The 24714-nt window shown below is 41.3% G+C and overlaps 1 protein-coding gene across 16 annotated transcripts in view; it reads right to left on the bottom strand.

The window, feature by feature from the left end:
* Positions 1-24714, bottom strand: part of MGA (MAX dimerization protein MGA) — a 64366-nt gene that overhangs the window by 32681 nt on the left and 6971 nt on the right. For 3 of the 16 annotated variants that reach the window (XM_064658099.1, XM_064658097.1, XM_064658105.1), the window contains 11 exons: positions 17671-18810; positions 12094-13018; positions 11668-11755; positions 11431-11526; positions 7779-7907; positions 6310-6408; positions 4268-4908; positions 3270-3624; positions 2199-2422; positions 1274-1414; positions 786-861 (listed from right to left, as the gene is read on the bottom strand). In XM_064658099.1, the coding sequence (XP_064514169.1) occupies positions 786-861; positions 1274-1414; positions 2199-2422; positions 3270-3624; positions 4268-4908; positions 6310-6408; positions 7779-7907; positions 11431-11526; positions 11668-11755; positions 12094-13018; positions 17671-18734 (3838 nt within the window). In that variant the 5' untranslated portion in view covers positions 18735-18810. Of the gene's footprint in view, positions 1-785; positions 862-1273; positions 1415-2198; positions 2423-3269; positions 3625-4267; positions 4909-6309; positions 6409-7778; positions 7908-11430; positions 11527-11667; positions 11756-12093; positions 13019-13930; positions 14095-17670; positions 18811-19104; positions 19601-22047; positions 22763-23416; positions 23515-24714 lie in introns of those variants that run through there. The other 13 variants (XM_064658106.1, XM_064658107.1, XM_064658102.1 and 10 more) reach the window with 11 other exon arrangements.

Here is a 24714-nt window from a genome sequence, read left to right as displayed (position 1 = left end):
AAAGAACTGTTCAAAGCATCACCTCCCCTTGCAGAGCTCCACAAGCAAGCAAAAACTCACAGCAAAACTAATGTAACTATTTCTCATGGTTCATTCCCTGCAGCCATACCACGTCAGGTTGGATCCCATTGCATCACAAGCTAAACAAAGCTGGGTTGTTTCAATACAAACACCACCAACATACAGTAGAGGGCATCACTGGTTATTCAAGAGATGGCACTTTTCTCTTGGAGTCAGAAAAGGACCACTGTCCTATAATAGCACGAGGGGCAAACATGATGCTAGCAGAACTGTCTTTTGCAGAAGATGTGTAAACACAAGCACGATCTTTTGTTGTCATTAGAGATAAAACGTCCCTTGTTGCAAAACTGTAAGGATGTTGAGCCCTGTGTCCTGGCCATTTTAATTTCACCTACCAATGCACAAGCAATTTCAACTAGTTGTATTATTTTTCCATTCCCATGCTTAAATGTAGAGTGTGCTGCTGTATACATTAAATGGTGAAAAAAAATCAGCTCAAAAAGGTAGTTATATTTCATTAGTGGATGGCACAATGCCTCTAGTATATGTCTCATTTTAAAGTTCATATCTCCATGTGATCCACACATACACAGCTGCTTAAGAAAACAGGAAACTGTAAGCACATCATTAGATTTTTATTGACAAGTGTAATAACTCCCCCAGCAAATGGACTTTTTTATCAATAGCTCCAACTTTTCTTAAAAATCCCACAAAAACATGTAACTTACAAAGAGGTCAAATCACACTCAAGACTCAGGTCTTACCTCTTGGTTTATTAGTGTCTTTGTCTACCTCACAGGTTGCCTTCTCAGGAGACTGAAACTCTGGTTCATGCTCCTGCTGGAGGAAGGAAATGCAAGAAAAATATTCATCCTAGATATCTCACTTTCACACTAAAAGTCACATCACAAAATCAACTAATTCACCTCGAATCATAAAACATATGCTGTGTTTGACAACATCATAGTTTTCGTCTTAGAACAGCTCTTTTAACAATGAACATTTAAGCCTCACATGATAGTGCACTTGGCAGCCAGGAATTTCCTCAGACAAGAAAATGTATGTCACAGTAACAGGGTAAGTTTACCAGCACTGGTACATGATTTAGGCTCCAGGCTCCACAGCCCCACCACCACCAAATGCAAGTCCAGCCCTTGTGTCATGAAGGAGTTTCTGGGGAAATAATTACTTCAAGATTTTCAATATTTTTGCCTGTTTTATGATACATGCTAGTTACAGTGTGACTTCTTACCTTTATACTACAACTCTGTGAATCACTTTTGTCTTTTTGCTGCTTTTTCTCCTCTCTTTTGTATTCATATACTCGCACCCTTGCACAAGTCATCAAACTTTCAAAGTACACGTAGACAGGATCCTTGTCCTCCTCTCGAATCTAAAAAAACCCAAAACAAACAACCCCACACCTCTCCATTCTAGATGCACATGAGATCTAAAAAACAGCTTTGCTAGAAAAGTCTAGCATTTAAACCTAAATCTGCCCTCTTAGTATCACATAGCCCAGTCTACCACCACTACCCCAAAAAACTCAAACCCATTCAGATATTCTTCTAAGTGGGGAAGGAAATCACGTCATATATTTGTAACATTATCTGGTATACATTATACAGCAACTCTGGTATCTTTGTCCTTCAGATAACTATACTCAACTCTACTGCTGTTGTTTCTTTTGTTAGATACTAAGGTGAGGGGAGAGGCAAAGACAGATTCTTCCAACATCGGCAGTGAAACCACAAGAAAGAACAGAAAAAATACCCAGAACTTCATTGAACACTGTGTATCTGTATCCCACCTTTTTTTGCAAGTAATTCATTACTTAGATAGGCTACATTATGTAGATAATAACTTACATACACATTACAGGACTAGCAGTCATTTTGACAAAACTACCACATATTACTGCATTTTTAAATGAGGCTGTTAGTGAATCATAATCACCTTTCACCATCTGCGTATTACTACAGCAAATTCTCAACGGAATTGAACGTAGTAAAGGTTTATATACAATCAATTAATTCTTGCTTATCAACATACTTATGGGCAGTCAATCCTAGGTTTTCACCTCAAATTTCTCTAAAATTGCCTAGCACAGAAGCTTTTGGCAGTATTTTGTTTTAATTTTCAATACAAAGAAAAACATGCATCTCTTCCTCTCTTACCACTGGATTGGGTTTAGGTGTATACACTCTGCCTGGTTTTATTCCACTGGAAGATCTGTTCTTACTAGAAAGCAAGACCTCTGGGTTGGGCAGTACCGTAGATTTAACCGGTTCAACAACAGATGGTGTTGGGACGTAAATGGGCTCTGGATCTATTTCACCTTCTACCTTCACCCACAATGGACAATTCCTAACAGGTTGTTCTGGCTCTGAGTCACAGATAGCTGAAAAAAAGAATAAAACCAAACATAACTTACAAATGAACCTCCATCTAAAACTGCAGTAACAGAATTTTTTGTCTAAGCTTGAGATCTAGCCATGCAGCAATCACTAGTTCATACTGCCGGACATACTACTGGTTGTTTTCTTTGTCTCAAATTATAGCCAAAAGTGACAGGGAATTGTCCCAAGAAAGAGCAAACGATAATCAAATGATTCTATGCTAACCATTGCTCACTTGTACTGTGATAGCAGATACACAAAGGCACTGAAAATTAGTGACCTTCACTGATGCTGTGTACTGAAAAATTACAAAACACCAAAAAAACCCTAGACTTGTATACCACAGCTCTTTGGAAGAATTAATTTATTCTGGTAGAACACCAGAAAACACTATGCTCACTTTTAGTTATTGCTAAAGGTAATACGTAAATTCGTAGACAATTTCTACCAATTTGGTTTCCTGAGCATACCTTAGACCAGGTCTCAAACTACCATAAATCATTGTATTTTCACTGAAGCCAATGAACTATGTTGCTATATATGGCAACTGAAAATACAGCTCTAGATACTCTCCTGGTAACAGCGAAAGATAACAGCATTATCACAGTGAATATTGCCAACAATGATAGCAGTAATTATCTCATATCCATAGTCTTTAGATACATTCAGAGATTTGAGCAAGAATTTAAATTACCAAAAAGAAACTCCAGCTATTTGATTGCAATAAACAACTACGTAGTGCCCAAAATCCTGACCAGGTAAGTAAGAATTAAAAAAAAAAGGGAAAAGGTGTTATTTCCTGCTAGTCAGTTATATAAAAGCATATATATATTGCCCACAAATACTCACTGTATTCCACTCTTTTTCTCTTCTTCTTATCTTTCTGCTTCAGCTCTTCTTCCCCATCACCCTCTTCTTCCACATCTTCATCCTCTTGCTGTTGTCCTTGTGTTCCGTACAGCACAAGATTTCCACGAACAGCCTTTTTCATCATTTTCTTATGTTTTGATCCTCCCTTCACCAGCAATACTCTTCTCTTCAAGCAAGTACAACCAAACATACAGTCTGGCCTGCGGCAGTGGGTAGGCTGACGTTTCTCCAGCGCTAGACTGGCACATACACAACCCAGTCGACAGAAATCATTATTGCAAGGAGGTGCTCGTCGTCTTATTATTTTGTGGATAGGTTTGCTTTTAAGAGATGCCTAAAAAAGTTTTAAAGAAACATAAACCTCCAATTTTAGTAAGAAGAATATTTTATTAAAATTAAATCAAGCATATGCAAAATGCTATTCAAAGTTCATTTAGATTAACCCTTCCAACTACATTATTTACATACAAAAATTTGTCATCTATACCTAAAAAACCCCAAAAAAACAGAGGAGTGTTTGCATTTGAAGTCTTCTGAGAGTCAATCTGAAACAGCAAAACCATCTTGGTAATAAGTAAGATGGGGAAAAAGCAAAAAAGTTATCATGTGAGAACCAAAAGTTACATGACCATGATTGTCTTGCAGTTAGCTCAACTGAAAAAGTGACAAAGATTAAGCAAATGCAGTTACTGAACAACAATTGTATTAACAGAATTTTTAATGGTGAAAATTTTAGAGAACTCAAATTATTCATCATTTGTATCACCATGCTATTATCACAATTAGTATTTTCACATAATGCTAAGTCAGCACTCCTCAACTTTCACTGCAAAGACTACACCACAAAGTAACCTCATGTTCTGTCATGCTCCTTAGCAGCTTCAGTCTTATTTTTCTGCATGTCTGTGCAACATCAGTAAATGGGTAGATTAAAAAAAGCAACAGTACAGAAAGGAAAGAAACAATTACAGATCTACCTGAGCTGTAAGCAGGGTTGCCAGAGAGATGTCTGCTCGCTCTTCCGTAATATAGGTACGTGGTTTCCCATCCCAGAGAGCACAGTCTTCCAAGTCCATTAACTTCACTTGAGATTTAGACAAACCTGGTGGACGAGCTGCTTGTTGATGTGGCGTTTGACGCAAACTAATCTGTTTTGGAAATGTATTTTCATCCACAGCTGGCAGCACAAAACCATCTCCCTGGTTACTCAAACTGCTAGCAGACTTAGAAGCCTTTTCCCCTGACACGGATGAGTTCTGTTTCTGCTTTGCAGGAAAAGGTGAAGGCAGAATAGGCTTGTAAGATGACTTTACTCTACTGTTCATAGATGTCTGTCTGGTTTGAGTCTTTGTCTTCCTAGAGGTAGATGATGGAGGAACAGGCTTGAACGTGAAAGATGTTGATGGAATTACAGTGGACTGCTTCTTTAAAACACTGTCGAGTGTTCGCACATAGCTAGTGCTCTTAGTGGGAAGCTGATACACCACAGGAGAAGTGGGTGTGTTAGAAGAGAACCCCATACTTGTTTCCATCAATTTCCCTTCATTTTCCAGGTACTCATCCAGCTTGTCACTACAGAACGCTGAGCGATTCTTCAATGAACCTTCCGAACTGCCACCTAAATAAATAAAGAGTACTTTAACCCCTGAAAAAACACACTGACTAATGTTATAATAATTAAACACTATAGAATAGGTAAATACGTCTCTTAAAAAATGTAGGTACACCAAATATAACCCACTCTGAAACACAACCAGCGGCCTGAACAACTGTTTTTGTGGACATCTCACATGTGTATTTGTTGTGGGTTGACCTTGGCTGGACTCCAGGTGCCCACCAAGCCACTCCATCACTCTCCTTCTCAGCAGAGTGAGGGACTGAAAGTAAACTGCAAAAAACCTCATGGGTCAAGATAAAAGCAATTTAATAAAGCAAAGCCATGTGTGGAAGCAAAGGAAAACACAAGATTTATTCTCTACCTCCCATCAGCAGGTGATGTCCAGGCACTTCCTGGGAAACAGGGCTTCAGTACAAGCATCAGTTACTCCAGAAGACAAACATCATAAATAACAAATGCCCTCACTCTTTCTCCTTTCTCTTAAGCTTTTATTGTTGAGTAGATATACAGCATGGCATATCCCTTTGATCAGTTTGAGTCAGCTGTTCCATGTCCCCTCCCAAGATCGTGCCCACCCACCAGCCTTCTGCTGAGGGGGGGAATGTTGGAGAGGCAGCCTTGGTGCTGTGCCAGCACTGCTCAGCAGCAGCCAAAACACTGCTGTGTTATCAACACCTTTCCAGCTACCAATGCAGAGCACAGCACTGTGAGGGCTGCTATGGGGAAATGAGCTCCATCTCAGCCAGACGCCACACAGCATTCACTCACAAAAACAAGCCTTCAATAGGCAGGGCTTCTGTGTTTCTATTCTTACTTTGCTTGTCCTAAACACCTGAACTACCTGGTACACCACAACACATCTGGAATATCCCATAAAAGTACAGAACGTACAACATAAATATTTAACCTAAATATAAAGTAAAAAATTGGCAAATTGCCAATGATCCATTTCTCCTTGAGGTACGGTGAAGTAATCAAATATGTCAGGAATACCTGCTCTAACTGGAGTTAAAAATACATCAATATAAATGAAAATTACTCTAGTTCATTAGGGTCCCTGAGGCAACATAATTCTGGAATTACCGTACTTCTATGTAAACTCAAAATTGACAAACAAAACCAAAACTATTACAGCTTTGATCTTCACTCAAGCCTTCTGTATAGAAGAGATGTATTTTTATCTTACTCAGAGCACATTTCTCTCTTCCCTCATAAACTTCCATTCTGACTATGAAACCAGTACTAAAAAATTCTTTAATCATAACAGTTTATATATATAAAAAAGAAAATTCTTATCAAGACACACACAAATACCAAAGGGCAAGACATATGGACGGCTAAGAAAAAGGCCACGTGTTGGAAATATGTACACTGATTTCTCTTGGTTTACTTTTTTTTTACCTTCATTTCTAGAAGCGCCATGAAGCTTCCCTCGCCAGCCTTTGATTTTTGTGAAATCATTTGTTTTTCCTGTCCTGGAAACAAAAGGAAAGCCAGTATCTGGAAAAGAAGAAAGCTAGCCTCAATTTATGAACCAAGCTTGATTCTATTGCTTTATCCTTTTCAGGGATAGATGAACAGTAGAAAATCAAAAAGTTTGAAGCAACTTGATTTTTACTTTTTATTTTTACTTTTATTTTTCTTTTTACTTAACAGAATACTAACAAATACCATCTTCCTGTAGAGTTCTGCTGTATGGTCATGCATCTGCTATCCCATACAAAAGGTGTCTTCTCCTGTATTTTCAGTTTTAGTCTCCTTAACAATGGTGCAAGCAGCTGATTCCAAAAGTCTAGTGGGCCAATCAAGTAATTAGTAGGCTAAAATGGAACAGGCAGGTTTCAATCTGATTCTACAGCCTCACTCAGCAAGAGAAGTAATTTGATTCTCTCCCCTGCATTGAGCCAATGACTTTTATGAGACCTGTATAAACTTCATTTAATGTTTGGTGTTCTGTTAAATTCAGATGAGTATCAATTAGGGGCAGAGACAGTAAATAACTACAATGGGCAAATAGTGACATCCCTAACAAGTTATCCATCAGCTTTGAGAGCTAAGATAGAATATAAAAATACAAACAGGGATCTGTGTGGCCATTTCAGGTATTACTAAGCTAGAAATAACTGCATTTAACACCAAGCTGACAGAGGTCTTCCGAACTGAATCTGCCTCTCTTGCAGTGTAAACAAAACTGAGATTCAATGTCTGCCTCTATCAGCTCCCAAAAGCAGCAGATTAAAAAAGATACAGTAATCAAAATACTACAGTGGGAGAAAAAGTTAAGTAGAAGAAAGATAAGCATACAAGCTAAGCTATACTTTATCCAACCAGTTCATCATTAAAAACAGTATCTACCACCAGTATTAGAATCACAGTCACAGTATAATGAAAAATGCATTTGTTTGGATACCAAATAAGTTTAAAAAAGCACAATCAGTCAGCACTTTTGTAATAAATAATTATTAAGAGGTTACAGGGCAGCTCCCAAGTGGCATCCCAATCTCTTCTGGAAAATTCTAATACTCAGCTCTGTAAAAGACAACTTTTTTTTTTGTTTTGCATGTGAGCAACATTAGACAAATTTAGATCGCTTAGGCTTTTTCTGAGCAATTTGAGAGGTCAGTATAAACTAAACTAGGTATCACAGCCATCACAAAACAGGAAGGCTAAAGACAATCCAGCCACAATTACTCAGGACTCCTTGGCCAGTAACCACATAATGATTCAAGGAAGTTCTCGTATTTTGCCCTTTTAATATCACTTTAATCTCTTTAAGATATTAAGCTGAACTAAATGGCCATTCTCTCCTTCTCATCATTGATAATAAAAAGGTAATACTTGGGATTTCATCAAATTCATATTCTACCCACCTGGAGAATTGGGATTGGTTCCTGGATAGCTCCACAAAGAGTAATTTGAGTAGGAAAGAGGAAGCTGCACACCCAAATATTTCAAGTCGATGCTCATTGTTGGGTCCACAGAATTCAACTTCAATCCCACTACAAGAAAGTCAAGCTATTTACTAAAAGACAAACCACTAAGTTATACACAGGCTTTTCTAGCATTCACCCACCATTTTATGAGACTTGAAAAACAGCATTAGCATCTGTAACTGTTATTTATACTGGATTTACAGCAGGTATGAATTAAAGAGCATTTTATGTAATGGGAAATTGAGGAAAAAAAGACTGAATTACTTTTCATAGTTTTCTTAATTACTACCTAAGTTTTCACAGAAATTTATTAACCATGGTGCTAGTACTGTAATAAATCTCACCATAAAAGCTTTTGCTTGTTTTTCGGAATAAGTCAGCACTGTCTATATCCTTGAAGACTACAGTTACTGCCTGAACCCAACTCAGCTGACTGACATTTCATATTACTACTTAAATTATCAATCCTGCCAGTGGTACTTACATCCCCTTCTATACTGAAAGCTAATCTTGTGCAAGAACATACACCACACACACATCAGTTTCAACCAGCAGCAAGAGAGAAGAGCAAAGCACATTTTAGCTCTGAAGAATGCGTGTGTTTGTTATGATACAAACTTGTATTTAGACTGATCTCAGAACTTAGTTCATCAAATGATCCCAGTCTCAGTAGGTTATTTTTTTCCCTGAACTTGGCACTTTGCAATAAAACACTTTTTTTTTTTTTCCCTGAAGCAGGGGGAAAAATGGCTATAAAGAAATTAAACAATCCATGTTGCTGATGGCCCCATAAATACTTAACTTCCTAAAACATATTCCTTCATTAACTGCCCCCGAATACTCAAACTGAAAGATTTACTTGGTCACAAAAGCTATCTTTATCCATGACGAAACAAATATAGACACAAAAATGCTCAGAAAAGCAGAAGCTAGGAAATTTCACTTTGCACCAGAAAATATTGTCACACTGAATTCCAGAAATTACTGCTGTCAATCAAATTCATCTCACAGTTGGGAGTTGAGAACATCTATTTTGGATTTTAGCTATAGAAACCTACAAATGTTGCTGCTGTTGCCAACATGTCTAAAATTAATACATTAAATGTGTGAGCTTTAAAACTGAACACGTATGACTTGATAAGGCTCAAAAAACATAAAGCAGTATTTGCATAGATAACTCAGTGTTGGTGGAACACATTTATGTTAATAAGTGGCAACAGAGTGACCAGATTACTGGCAGCCTGGAAACAATCAACATGGAACAAACCTCAAACATGGTTGTTTAAACAGATACTGTTATCAAAGGCAGTTCAGTGAGATATAATTTTCATATCTACATAGGGAAAATGAGAAGCAAGCAAGTCAATCTGGCATTTTGTATAAAAACACGTCAACTGCCAAATGTCAAGATGCCATCCATTTCTTTTCAAACTCTATTTCAAGTAAGATGGAAAGAGTACACAATCTATTTTTCTTGACACTCCATTCTGTCACCTCCAAAAACAAGCCTATCTTTGTTTAATACTCAAAAAAAAAAAAAAAAAGAACATCACCCACGCAAAATATCTATTATTTCAGTTTAGGATCACCCAGACAAAAAACAAGAGGATGATTCCAAGAGCAACACGAAATGCACGCAGGTAGCCAGAAGAGAACAGATGGTAACAGTTAAGTATTATGTCACTACAGACATCCCCATACATGAGAGGTGACCTTTACTACTTTCTGTCATCTCCATCATATTGCTAAATTTCAGTAGCTGTAGTCAAATAGTAGCAAATGAAGAGCCTTAAGAACTTTCTCTTTTCCATCAGTGGCAGTTGACAAATCTGAAATATGACACATGGCAACAGTGCCTTCAATTTTCAGGAATATAATATGGGATTCAAACTAGCTCAGATAGAAGAGGCATCCCATAGAATTGCAGTACTCCAGCAGAAGCTTTCCTTCTAACACGCTTAAGTTGGATTCCCTTCTTAATGAAGCATCTTCCTGGAGCTCTGGTGTTTCTAAGATGCAAACAGCCTCAATCACCATGTTTTAAAGTTCAAAAATCAACAGCAATTGTGGGGTTCAGGTACAGTTCCAACTTTTCATCAGTGAATCTCAAAAAGAATCTTAAGCTTCTCAACTACACACTTCACACCACTCCAGAAGCTGGAGGAAAAGCGTGTAGGTTGTACACATTCTCAGTTGCAGGATCATCTCATGAGTAAAACAGCCCTCGCTAGTTCTGTAGTTGCCAACACATCACATGGTTGCCAACATACTATAATTTTATGGTATTTTTCTTAGATAACATCTAAGAGGTCCACAAGAAGGCTTAATGTTACTGTAACATTTGTTTAGTGCTGTATTTAGCACTCCCAGCAGCTGACCACAGAAGGGATTTTGCCCCCAGTTTTAAAAACATGGTGGTAACATAATGCACGACAACACACAGGGACCTGTGAGGGGAGGTTGGCCAGTGAGGTCCTTAGAAAACAGGGATACCTATTTCTGGAATCATGGCAAGGGAAAATTCCATTTTCACGATACGACTACCAACACTGATGCTGTATCACCGAGGTACAACTTGGCTAGAGATGGGTTATCTTGTTTTATTCCCACCACATCTGGGACACAGATCTAAGAACTCTCTATCCCCTTCTTATGACCATTTTACAAAGTTTAAAGACAGAAATGTCAGCTCCACACTAACAAGAGGTGAAGACATTCCTTTAAATGATTGCAAAAAATGACAGGCTAGTAGTCATCATACCTCATACATAAACCACTCAAGATAATCCAGCATTCTTCACCACAGAAGGTCTTTGAGGAGTCAGAACAGCTCATATCAGAGTATCAGTATTTGGAATCTCAGTCCCTACAGTATTACAGTTACGTGTTTGAAAAATTCAGGGCCAGAGCCTCAGGAGCATGAGGTACAACACTTCCATCAGAATCAATAATTTCATCACCTACTCTGATGACTATATTAATGTCATTGGTCTCACGACAAATATTGCTGAAGTCCTTCAACATCATCAGTAGAAAGAAGATGAAGTTCTGCTGTGTGGATCCTTGACTTTCTCCCATCTACCTCAGGATAATATTGCATATAAATAAAAGATCACAAAATACAAGTACCTTGCTTGCCCCTTCTATGTGGCTAGTGAACCTGGATCTAAAAGGATTCAAAGAAATATGGACTCAAATATAGCAAATGCAGTCTTAGTTAACTGTTGCTGGATCTCTAGCTCCTCTACTATCAGAAAATATCTATTTTAATGAAGGAGTAAAATCAACTCCATCAGCTCTTAACCAGATTTAGCTCATTACAAAACAGGCACTGTCTGAAGTCTGAAGGCTCAGCGACTTCTGCAAGAGTCACATAACATGCAGACTCCAACTCTCCTGTTGGAAATTCAAGATCCATCTATTGCCACCTGCACATTTTCTAGTTTGCAACAAGAATGCATGAAAATGAAAACCTAAATCCCAGATGGATTAGGCATATACAGTATTGCAACCAGTAGGAAATAATCAGCTCAGTATAATTAAGTATAATAATCAATCAGGTGCAACAGCACGTATATCACCTGCTTACCTTCCTGAAGGCTAGGATGTATTACTTGCTTATGCCTCAAGGTCTTCAGCTCTTCCATCAATTCCTTTTCCAGCACATGTATTCTTGCTTGACAGTCTGCTCAAAAAATAAAAAAAAGAGAATATATAAAAAAATTTACCATGCAAAAAATTGACTTAATTATTAATTTTTCAGTGTGTCTTTACAAATTCCCTTATTGCAGAGAAGAGCCACTCACAAAAAAATAGAAGAATGTACCTGGATCACTTGTAGTCAACAGAGGAGCCTGAAGATTCTGTGACTCTTCTCCTCCAGCTCTATCGACAGTGTTAATGTCAAGAGCTTCCTAGACACATAAAGAGGCTTGAGTAAGTGTAAGATCCCTTAAAACACTTAGATGCAAACTAGGACACATCAAATTGTCACCAATTATTCAAAACTTGAGACTGATTAATAAAAAAGTACGAATTCTTTTATACAGAACTCTAGATCCCACTACTTTTCCCTAAGCTCCTAAGTAAGTAAATGTTATGAATAACATAGGCACGAGATAAGGACGGATTTGGAAAGAGGCCACAAATCTCCAAACTCAGTTTAAAACAAAATATACCTCCAGTTGCAAGCAAAAAGGGCTTAAAAATGAGATATTATTATAAAAGCTTTTCAACAACAGCGAGGTTTTACCTTTGATGCAAAGGACACAAAAAGGACACCATCAACATCTTCGAGGTCCGGTTTAACATCTGGAAGGATACTCCCAGGCCCCAGAGAGGTGTTTTTGCTTGTTATTACAGTTTTCCCTATACCTTTAGGTGGTCGACCAGCCTTGGAAATTTTCAGTTTGCGTGGCCTTCCTCTTTTAGTTGTAACTGATGATAGGGTGCTTTGATTGTTACCAGAGCCTTTGAGGGACATAGGATTCTTCAGTATACCAGGCCTTCTTCTGCTACAGATTTCTTTGTCTGAAAAGTCACAATTTACTGAGCCCCTGAGATTAAGATTAGGTGATTTGGATAGAGTCCACTGGGCCTCTCCAATTGAAGAGTATTTCTGTGACATTTTACTCCCAGGAGATTCTTTTTTCATAACTAACTCCTCGGTGACAGTGCCTGAGTAAGAATCTTTGTGATTTTCAAAACACACAGGCAAAGAATCCAGGATTGCACTCAAAGGGGATTTGTCCTTCTTGCAAGAGGAAAGCATGGTCTGTGGCAGCTCAGATATCTTCACTGTGCTCTTTGTGACTGCACAAGGTTCTAAATAGACCACAGGCATCTTACCACTATCCAGTTTTAACATTTTTGCTTTGGCAACACCTGAAGGACTGGTCAGCATACGCTTCCTAGACCTGAATTCTCCATCAGTTCCATCTGTTTCACGGCGTCTCATTAGGTGCTTCTGTACAATGGGATCATCATCATCAGTGTTGGAATACTCATCAGTTTCTTCATCTGTGTCTTCCTGTTTCACAGTTATACCTTGTATGCAAATATTTGAGTCATAGTCATAGTCATCTGCTGGTTCCTCTTTAATGACTACATTAAAGTGTCCATTCGGGTCCAACGGAGATGCCACACGAGAAGTGCTTTCGTAACTGCTAGCAATGGGACTGGGGTGGAAGGGAGGGGACAAAACCAAAACACAACATAAGATCTTTATCAAATCTCTTCCTTTACTGAAATTCCATTATCTCATATAATCCTGGGTTACATATTGTAAAAACCTTCCAAAATGCTCCCAGATGTGGGTCTGCGAAATTAGTTGTCATTTACAAGCTTACATTTTTAGAAGTAAGCACTCGAAAAACCCTAAGAAATTGCCATCATTAAGAACAATTCAATTTCTTATCTGAAGGCAGCAGCACAACTTCCTTCCCTTCTACTATCAGGGTGACATTTGTCTTTTTTCCTCTTTCACTCAGCATGAACTTATGCTAAGCTGTCATGTTTGAAATGCTCAGAAGCGGCCTTAGTTTGACGCGTATCTTGTTAAGACACTAAAGCCATTGTGCTTGCAAATAAGAAGCCAAGTGAGTGTTTAATGCACTAAAATTTTAGTTAATTCGTCCTGAAACCACATACAGACAATTCTTAAGTTCAACTGTTGTTTGAACACTTACAGAATGTTAATATCCTGGTGAATCTTGCTCCATTTTCACCAAATCTGAGTACTAACCTAACCAGAATTCAATATGCCATGCATTAATTACAGAACACTAACAGTGCAGGCAGTTACACTCAGAACTTATTTATTAAACATATGACCTGATATTCCAATACTCTCTTTATATATATTTTATGAGACACTACATAGAACTTTAATTATATTATTATTCAAATTTTCAACTTTGTTATTAAAATGTTATTAAAAATAATACTACTTGTTAATTATAACAATTTCAAATATAATTTAACATAATTGTAATAATGCTATATTATATAGAGAGTAAATGTTGCTTTACATATATTGGAAGTATACATGTGTGTGTGTCTATTTTATTATTAATATTATCCATCCGTACCCCTTTAAAGAATGACTATGCTCAGTTGAACCCACAGCTGGGATTGAGGAAGGGGAAAACAAGTGGATGAAGAGGCTGCTTCCTCCTTCTGCAGATGGAGGACATACTTTAGGGAGAAAAGCTGGGACGCACAAGAGTCGTAACATGGAGCTGGGAGTCTTCACCTTGAGAAGAAAGACTGCAGTGTTAAAACAGGGAGCTGACTATCAAGATACAGATTTATATATTTACATAAAGATCCTAAAGAACGAGAGGGAAGCTATCTAAAAAACTTTCTGCAATTCAGAAGGACACTAAGTAACCAGCATTAAGCTTGAAGAAAAACCTGCCTTGTGAGCGAATAGCAGGCAGCAGCAGAGTTTTGTCTACTGTCTTGTTTTGTCTACTGTCATCTCTGGACAATGAGTTTCCTATTAGAAAGTTTCTAGCTTTCATTTAATTAATAATGTCAAATGTAAGATTAAAAAGTCTTTGTAAGATTAAAACCTCTTTTTTCTTCTGTGAGTTAACTGTCAAAGAAATTCAAAGACGAACCACCTATAGGTTATTGGCAACTGAAAATCCTGTCACATTACAGCTAGAGGTTGAATAGGTACAGCTGATCCACAATTAAAAGTGAATGTATCTGCTCCTCTATCTTAAAATCCTCAAAAATAAAGAGACAAAAGACCCTAAAAAACTTACAAGCCAGGAATAAATGTCTCACCCGAGTTCTATTGTTTCCAGTTGGAAGTCCAGTAAAGCCTGGACTTCCCAGGTTATTTTCCTTTATCCTTTGCAAGGTGTGTATATGTAAGCTAAGGATTACCTTTCCATAAGGGATCTGGACAGTATCCAAACCAAAGAAGCCCAGCTGTAAAACTGAAACTTCTAGACACAAATATTGTTTTATTCTGCATATTGGAACCAAGCCAGATGGTGACAAGAGTGAGGTATCACCCACATATACATACGCGTGAGAATATAAAGTATTTGCACAAATCCTGAGCAGCATTTTTCTGTTTTAAAATTCTGATGCAATTATCAACTTCTTAAAGAATAAAAAAGTTGCTTCTTAGCACTGAAGTAATTTCATTTGGCCCTTAGTTTGTGAAGTTACGTGCAATGTAAGTAGTCACAAACTTCCCTTTCTCTCATCTATGGGCAAGAAAGTCTGTCCTCTCAAAATTCTCAGCTTAATCCAAGATCTCATAAAATAGTGAAATAATGTCTTAACTAGCTCTTTCTTTGCCTGATATGGAACAATGCTCATATTCAAACCATCTTCCTTATAGCCCAAGTAATGTTTTTGGCATCCTCACAACAGAACAGTAAAAGCAGAGAAATTGCCTTCTTGCATTTTGCCAAATTAAAAACCATTAAGCTGCTCATTTTTTGAAAGTACCAAGACATATCAATTTTTTTTAGGCACATCATTTCAAAATATACCAGAGGGGAAGGGCAGGAAAAATCTGATATCTTGTGGAATTAATCTAGCAACCTGTGGTACATTAGCCTGAAACACTTAGTACCAGTAAATTTCGTTTGTGGCTCCTTCCATGGCCCAAACATCTGAGTGTTTCCAGGCATAAGCATTCTTATAGAAGCGCCCACAACTTGAATTAAACATTTATTTTCTTTACAACACACCTGATTAAACTAAACATAATATCAACCACAGAAGAAAAACACAAAAAACCTCCACATAGTACCTTATATGAAGACAAACAGTCCTTTACTTCTAAAATCCTCTAATAACTCAAGATTAAAATTACTCTCAGGTATATGCAACCTTTTACATAGTTCCATTCTCAAAAACATCAGAAGAATTGAGTATTGGTGGGAAGTACCACACTCTACAGCATTAGGAACTCCACTTCTTTTATCTGAGAGGTAGCAGTTCCCAACTTCTGCCTCTCACCCAAACCTAAACTCAGCAGAAATCAATACCCTGCATAAAAGCAAGATAGAGCCTATCAACTGCTACTAAGAGCTTGCCTGCCACAAAAAACTATTGTCCAGTCTTCATTAATACGTAAATATTAATGTGCTTAGCTTGATAATAAAAATGACACGGGCTCAGTGCTGTCCTTGAAAGGCTGACATATTTATAAACTCAATGACATGGCACAAAAAGACTGTGAATAGATCAGGAATAAAAAGGAGAACTACTGTTCTGAAAAACTCCAGCATATACAAAGACAATTCTGCCATTTCTTGGATAAGATCAATTTTTTCTTTCCAAGTGCTGAATTTTACTCTTTCACACAGATTACAAAAACCTAAAACAAGAAGCTGGACAATGCTTAAAGGTAGTTCAGGATGGTGGTAACCATTATTCATCAAATGGCACGTGCTCCCAAGCCTAGACAATAGAAAGATGCTTTGCAGTCTTTTCCTGTCTGTGCAGCTTTTAGCACATTTCAGAGATAAAATGTCTTGGAGGCAAAACCAAGGAAGGCATCTAACATGCTCTGGACCAAAAGAAATAAAGTCTGTCAATTTGCATCATATATTTTTTAGGAAGGTCTTTGAGTCCTTAAAACAGTTCTCCAAATAATCTGCTTCAATTACCCTCTCCAGGAAAATAAAGTATCACTATGAAGGCAAAATAAACCTGTCAATAATTATTTTTTCGAGTTTTACTTCCAATATGTAAAGTTATCTAAACACTTCTCCATGCTGTATTCCTAGGAATTAAAGAAAGCCCATCCTCTCTATAATCAGTGTGCTTTCAGTCTTTAAAGTGGGTTACAACACAATTTTTGGGGAATATAAGAAGTCTAGATGTTCTTCTTCCTAACAGACTGACACTGGAAAATACTGCAGAAGAAAGGTTAGGGCACTCTAGATCTCAAAACAATTCTAGTACTCACGAATTATTACAATTAAACTCAATAAAGTGTCAAAGTATGGAGAACTTTGTAATTTGAAGTGACAAAGTGACATGAAGCAACATGTCACTTTTATTTTATTATACTCTTTTTATTTCTTCACATTCAAAGTACCTCTAGCATCTCTTGACACACATTAACTATTTACTGTCTGCTCTGTTCTATTGCTTAGATTTTGGAAACTAAGTGAAAGGGCAGTAAAATAATAGGTCTTGCCAGGCTTGCTTTAGCAAAAGGAAGTTATTCTGAAGTACTTCTGTGGGTGCAGATTCTCCTATCTCACAGCAAATATGAGGCAACTGACTACCAACAGGCAGGCTACCCCACACTACTTTGTGGAATAAAAAAATTCACACCAAGCAGTTATTGACAAAACAGTGGTGTGCTGCCAATTACAACTGCCTTGCAGCAATCCCTATACATACCCAACCTGAACACCCCCACACACTACACAACGTCCATTAATGCAAACTGAACCTACATAGACAGCACGTCACTGTGGCAAGCAACCCTAAAAGGAAAGGCAGTGTTTTGATGACTGCAATGTGCTATTTAAAACTCTGAAAAAATAAATTTAGCCTTCTAAAATGCTAAGAGGGTTAAGAGAAATCCCTCGACACTTCTTAACAAAGGGAGCTAAAGCAACACAGAAAATAATATTGAACTCTTGCACTCCTCAAACACCTTAGAAAGCCCAGACTGTTAAAGACTGTTCAAGCAAAGACAAGTTTATAGTAATACTAAGTGTTCTTCCATTTCAGGTCACGCAACTTTTAGTTGTAAATCTGTACACTGAGCATCCTGTTATCTCTTTACCAAACATCCCACTCAACCAGTATTTGTACCAAAAATGCAGTGTTAACCCACCTTTCAGAGACTTCTTGTTTTAGCTTTGGCATAACACCTGAAGACAGGTCAGTGTCCAGGAGACCCAGAAAGTCTCCTTCTGCATTAAAAGACTCTTTGTTAAGCTTGATGTCTGATGGGTTTTGACCAATCAGTGAAGAATCTAAACTTCTCTGATGCACTTCTAATGCATCAACTTCAGCAGGGCGACCACAAATGCCAGCAGCACTAAAAACATCACCTCCCTCCAATTCCGAGTTACTGTTCTGTTTCACATCACGCTGAGGTCGACTATTCAACCCATCATCTCTGAATCCTTTAGCAAATGGATTGTAATCAATTTTCAGCTGGGTAATCTGGATGTTCTGGTAGGCTGTAACTGCGAAGAATTCTGTCTGTGGAAAGGTAAACGTATGGACATCAGGGCCATTAAGCTGAATGACTTCTGTGGCTTTGTTTGCAGGCACCAAGTGAAGTCGTGGCAGATAACGGTGCATAGAATGCAAGATTATGTGACCCTCCTGGTCCAGGGTATTGTTGGTAAGTTTAAGTTTGTAGAAGGACACCGGCTGGTGCATCCAGAACTGGCCAGTGGAAGGTGATTCCGGATGAATAAACACTCGCCCAAGAACATGTGGTTCTGCCTTCCCACTGGGCTCCCACCAACGGCCATTCCATTTGTATCGGTGATTATCCACAGGGGATATGTCCATGACTAGGATGTACTTCTGACTGGAATTCAGACCTGTAATCCAGTATCGGCAATACGGGAACATGCGCCTCCCCTGCTTCGTCAGAATCATCTCTGTGTTGCGATGGTAGAATTCATTCCACATGCTGTTGTTATCCAGAGTGACAGTAATGCCCCCTGAGACACAGTCAGCTGGGAGGCAGGTCTTGACTCTGGGTTTTACTGGAGTTGATACACTGCTGGCGAGAGCACAAGCATCGTGGTTTGCTACCAGGATTCCTTGGTCAGCTTTTCCATTTCCCTGCTGTTGTTTCAAGATGACAAAAAAAGCAGGTGCTGCACCAGACACGGTCCCGCCGTCCCGGCTAGCCAAGACAATTTGCTGTTTCTCCATGATGAGCACTCTCACGAGCTCAAATCAAATGCAAATTCTACACGGTTCTAATGATCTTTTATGTGTGTTCAACATCCTGGAAAAAAAGGAAAACACAGTTAAAAATATTCCAATACAATCTAAGAAAGTAATTAAGTCTTGTGAGACACCCTTTTTGTAAGAGTTTTCCACATTAAAAACTTGAAAGATAACCAGTACTATAAAATAGATTACAGTTAGGAGGTAACAAATCAAGGTTGCATGAGTGTATGTAATTTCCATCTTAAAGACATGGGGGGTCAGTAGACCTTTAAATAGCATTTTCATATATGCTTTGCCACAACAGAATATCTTGGTTTGCTTGGTATTTCAAAGTGCTCTTTTTTCTGACATTGCCTCAACTCTTCAGACATTAGCCAAAAGTTTTCAGGAGAGCAAATGACACATTTCTGACGTAAAGGCAAAAGTCTTGCCAGAAAGAAGGAGTTCCCGGAGGTCAAAAACTTCCCAAAAATTTGAAGGAGGAAAAGAAAAAGAAATGTTAAAAACATTTTCGCTCAATTTCTTTATTGAAAATGACTAAGTTTGTGTGGTTGGAATTTCTTTGCTTACACTCCTCCCCAGCCCAAGAACTTCTACTTGTCTGTCAAAGGCAGAGACAAAAACAAGGGAAAAAATAGTTTGAATGGATAAGCTTTGGAAAAAGATAGACAAACTAATCCCCAAGAGGCCATGAAGCTAAGATTAAATGGATTAATGTGAAGCACTGGGCCTCAGCTACCTTTATCTTCTGAATTCTGGAAATAATGCAAATCAAAAAAGAAATACTTGTACTGTTATGATTAGTATAATCACTGTTTAGGGAACTAAAAATGTTACTTTTATCTGTATATACACAATCCCATTTTTGTGTGTCTACCTCCTAGGTTAACGATTATGTCAACCCACAACAAAAAAATCATAACCTACTTCGTTTTTGAAATAGCCTGTACATTTCTATGTGTGAAAATTTAAAACAAGCACTTCTGGTAACCATGAGAATGCTATTCCCACATCCAGATGTCTGCGTTTTGATCCTTATTACAGTTGGAATACAATACTGACAAAAAATGATTGATTCTTGTATCAAAAGTCTAGTTGGTGGGAATCAGAGATCACAGTAAATCACCACCGCTAGAAGTTGAGATGCATCCCAGGGTCCTGAGGGAACTGGCTGATGTGCCAAGCCACTCTGCATAACATTCCAAATGTCATGACAGTCAAGTGAAGCCCTGTGTGACTGGAAAAACGGAAATACTGCACCTGTTTTTTAAAAACGGTAGAAAGGAGGACCCTGGGAACTACTGACCTGTCAGGCTCACCTCTGTGCCTGCAAAGATCATGGAACAGATCCCCTCCCAGAAGCTGTGCTTAAGGCACATGGAGGACAGGTGATATGGGACAGCCAGCACGGCTTCACCAAGGGCAAGTCCTGCCTAACCAATCTAGTGGCCTCCTACAAAGGAGTGAGTACGTTGGTAGACAAGGGAAGAGTTATGGATGTTGTCTATCTGGACTTCCACAAAGCCTTTGACACAGTTCCCTGTGACACACTACTTTAAATCGGAAAGAAATGGATTTGGTAGGTGGACTGTTTGGTGGATGAGAAATTGGCTGGATGATCACATCCAGACAGTAGTGGTAAATGGCTCAATGTCCAGATGGACATCAGGACAAGTGGTATCCCCCAGGGATCCATATTTGAAAAGTCAGTGGTGAAGCTAACTTGCTTAAATGATGGGATGCCATCCAAAGGGACTTGGATGAATAAACACTCAAGAGAAGTGGTTCAAAAAGACCAAGTGCAAAGATGCTGCAACTGGGACAGGGCAACCCCCTGTATCAATCCAGGCTGGAGGATGAACAGATGGAGAGCAGCCCTGCTGAGAAGAACCTGAGGGTGCTGGTGGGTGAGAGGCTGGACATGAGCTGGCAATGAATGTGCACTTCAGCCCAGAAACCAACCGTGTCCTGGGCTGCACCAGAAGCAGCATGGCCAGCATGTCAAGGGACGGGATTCTGCCCCTCTGCTCTGCTCTGGTGAGACCCCACCTGGGGTGTTGCACCCAGCTCTGGGGTCATTCCCAGAACAGGAAGGATATCGGCCTTTGGGAGCGAGTCCAGAGGAAGTCACCAAGATATTCAGAGGGCTGCATACCTCACCTGTGAAGACAGGCTGAAAGAGTTGAGGTTGTTCAGCCTGGAGAAGGCTCTGGGGAGCCTTTCAGTACATAGAGGTGATCTAGAAGAAATCTGGAGAGGAACTGTTTGCAAAAGCATGCAGTGACAGGACAAGGGGGAATGGCTTCAAAATGAAAGACAGTAGGTTTAGTTTGGATATTAAGAAGACATTCTTTACTGTGAAGGTGGTAAGGCACTGGAACGGATTACTCAGAGAATGCCTCATCCCTGGAAGTGTTCAACACCAGGCTCGATGGGGCTCAGAGCAACCTGGTCTAGTGGAAGGTGTCCCTGGCAGGAAGGTTGGCTCTAGGTGACCCTTAAGATTCCTTCCATTCCCAACCATTCTATGATTCTATGAGTTAGCTGCTGGAAAACAATCATATTTTTTTCCAGAGAATTAAATTCACAAGTTTTAAATGAATTGGATATTTAATAAGACATGTTTACTTTGTTAGGACTGGGGTATGGTAGGAAGAAACACTCCTCTGTGCAAACCAGCTGCCACATGCATGTGGCAAACGACCTCAAGCTCAGGAGGCAATTTATACCCCATGATAAATGTTCTGGACACCTAGGAAAGAGGAGAAATTTATTTCCACTCTTTATACTTCCTACTTTAAAAGTCAATGTAAAAGTTAAATCAGAGGAAATAAACCAAAAACTGTTCTGCACAGATTTTGATACCTGTGAAGTTACGAGATTTGGTTTTCAGTTTTAGTTTCCAGAGGAAATTCTTCCCCACAAACATATCCGCAACCACCTACCCACTGAGAACTCCTTAAGAGAGTCTAGGATACAAAATGAATTAGCTATTCAAAATCATCTTCATATTTTCTAATTTCAGAATGTTGCTCTGCTTTTTCAGTAGATCACATATTAAGTCCCAGCAATACAGAATGCTATCCCCAAAATAACCTTTTTCATGTTCATCTATACAAACACAATAGAAAAATAAATCTCAAAAATACAGAGAGGGGAGAAAGAAATCACAGCCTAAGTTGTATGTGGTTTTCCATCAACTTACCCTCTCTATATACACATACAACATGTTCATATGTACAGTGAATGTACAGTCATACAGTGAGTTCACATTATTCTCTGCAATATATACCTCAATTGTATTGGCTGATGAAGGAAATAAACTACTGAAGTGATTTCAAATCTGATTTAAGATATGTAGAAGGCCTGTACCTTTAAATCTACTTGAGGTAGAACTTACACCTACAAAAAAAAAAAAACAAAAAACCTCAACAATCACGTACTCAGTAAAAATTCTATGCATATAAAGAGCTACTGAGCAACAGTTACAGTTATTTCTGCCACAAGTGCCACACACAGTATCAAATCAGTCGAAGATGTGTGTGGTTACAGTGATTATGTGCAGTTAGAGTAGCCAAAACGTGTTACTTCAGTGCCAACACGGTCTACTACACGAGCAATTTCACACATTTTGTTACACTCGGTCACACACCGTTTTGTTGTAGCACATAGACTCTAATCTAGTATTTCAGGGAAAATGAGTGTATTTGTTGAAACCGAAGTTCTAAACAGCTTCAAGTATTTTCCTTCTCTACACGCAGACGCCGTACTGGAGAAGCAGCACCCAGCCAGACAGCAGCGGCCAAACACGCTCCAAGTCGCACCAAGACCCGCTCAAAACGAGACAATCGGACGTGAGAACGTCCGTCTCAACAAACAAACACACAAACCAACGCAAACTCCCCGCCCCGCGGACGGGACCGCAGCCCCGCGCTCGTCGCTCCGGGCCGGGCGGCGCCCGGAGGCACCGCGGGAAGGGGACCGCTGGCGGCGCGCGAGCCCCGGGGCGGCCCCGCCCGCCGCCACCGCCGCCGCGAGCCCCGTGACGCGCGCCCAATGGCAGCGGGCACCGCGCGCGGCGCTCCCATTGAACACCCACCCACCGACCGAGCGGGCGAGCGATCCAGCACCCGCATGGGCCGCCCCGGGTGCGGCGGCGAGAGGCGAGCGCGCCCCGCCCGGGGCAGGTGGAGTCATGGCCGCGGGTCGAGAGCCGCGCTTGTCGCTCTGAAGGGTCTCTGCCCCCCGTCCCCCTCCCTGCCGGACGGGCCCCAGCCAGAAGCCCATGGACGGAGGCCGGCAGCCGCCACCCGCGGCAGCCGCCCGGGAGCGGCGGGGGCCGGAACCACCGCCCGCGCCGGCCGCCGGAGGGCAGCGGGACCGGCGCACGTGAGGAAACCGCGCCGCCCTTCGCCGGGACCCGGCGTGGCCCTGCCCGGCGGGGCGGGCTCTGCCGGCGCTCCCGAGGCGGTCCGCGCGCAGCGGCGCCTCGCGTGGCCGGCGGGGCGCGGCCGTTGGGCCCGGTCCCGGCCGCCTCGTGCCCGCGCCTGGTGTCACTTTTCGCAGTTCGGGCGGCGGGTGCGGGGCGCGCGGGGAGGCGCGCGGGGCTCGCGCGCGACGCGGCCGCTGCCCCCGGCGCGGCCCCGCTCCCCGGTCGTTACCGTGCGCGAGGCGCGCGCGGCCTCCCGCTTCCTTTCTCACGCGGACCGTGTGTCCGCCAGCTGGGGACAACGTGCGTGCGCACCGTGCTGACGTCACCACGCCGCAGCGCGCGCAGGCGCGCCACAGGCTCGCGCCCCCCTCCCTCCCGCCTGCCCGTCACGTGCCCGCGCCGCGCGCAGGGCCCGCCGCCCGACCCGGCCCGGCCCGCGCAGCGCCGTGCGCGCGGGGAACCTTCTCGAACGGGCGCGCGCGCACGGCTCACGCGCCGGCGGCCGACGAGGCCCCGCGCGCCTCCCCGCGCGCAGCCCCGACCCCGCCGCGGCCGCGCAAGGGGCGCGCGCGAGGCCCACTGGGCACACAGCGCCCCCCAGCGGGCGCGCTCTGCCCCGCAAGCCCCGGCGGCACCGCCCAGCCATCCCCATTCCCAGGGCAGGGGCCGCCTCCTCCGGGAAAGGAGAACCGCGCTCCTCGGCGCAGAGAAGGCGCACCTCGCCTGCCTGCACTCGGCAGCGTTGCCGCCTACGGGAACTGGCCTCTTCCCCGGGAAACACTCAGTCGAGGAAGCAACGCTGAAGCCGGAGGCAGCGATGGTCTCCCTCCCTCTGGCAAAGTTCCCACTGCCCCGCCAAGGCTAGGGACAGAATCTGACCCTGCACCACCCTGACCGTCAGAGGGCTGACACAGCCCTGTCACACTGGGCCCTGTGCAGTCATAGACTCGCTGATGAACGAGCGGCTCAGGACAGCCCAGGCACGACTCTGACAAAGCCCCCCCGAACTCAGCACCCCACCGAGCAGGGGCCACCCCGATGCTCAGACTGGCAGGCCTTCATATACATCATGGAAATTACATGTTATAAATCAGGCATTTCTGAGCATAAGCCCACTAAACCAGAATTCTGAATGTTAAGAGAATTCACACTAAAATGCATCACGGCTGCAGGTAAAACGCCTCCATGAAGTCTCCTCTTCCACTAAAGATATTTATTTTACAATACTGTATCCATTATGGATCCATTAAGGAAAGAGACCTGCATAGTCTGTGTAAGTACTGTGTAAGCACAGTGGTGCCACAAAGTCAAGACATCAGAGTTATTAGGGCAACACCAAGGTCCAGACTAACCTGGAGATCCAAATTTTGCACTGACTGCTGCCTACCACAAACTTTAACTTTGACAGGGCTGCTCCTCAATTTGGGTTTTTTTGCCTGATTTGAAAACTGGCAAAAGAAGAGCAACGTTACAAAAGGCCAACACCCCTTTGACGGTATCTTGGAAACACAGGTTTATGCTATAGGA

The sequence above is a fragment of the Pseudopipra pipra genome, chromosome 6 (assembly GCF_036250125.1).
Source record: "Pseudopipra pipra isolate bDixPip1 chromosome 6, bDixPip1.hap1, whole genome shotgun sequence".
NCBI classification, from domain to species: domain Eukaryota; kingdom Metazoa; phylum Chordata; class Aves; order Passeriformes; family Pipridae; genus Pseudopipra; species Pseudopipra pipra.
Note: the sequence above shows the minus strand (reverse complement) of the source record. Positions and strands in the feature narration are given on the sequence as shown.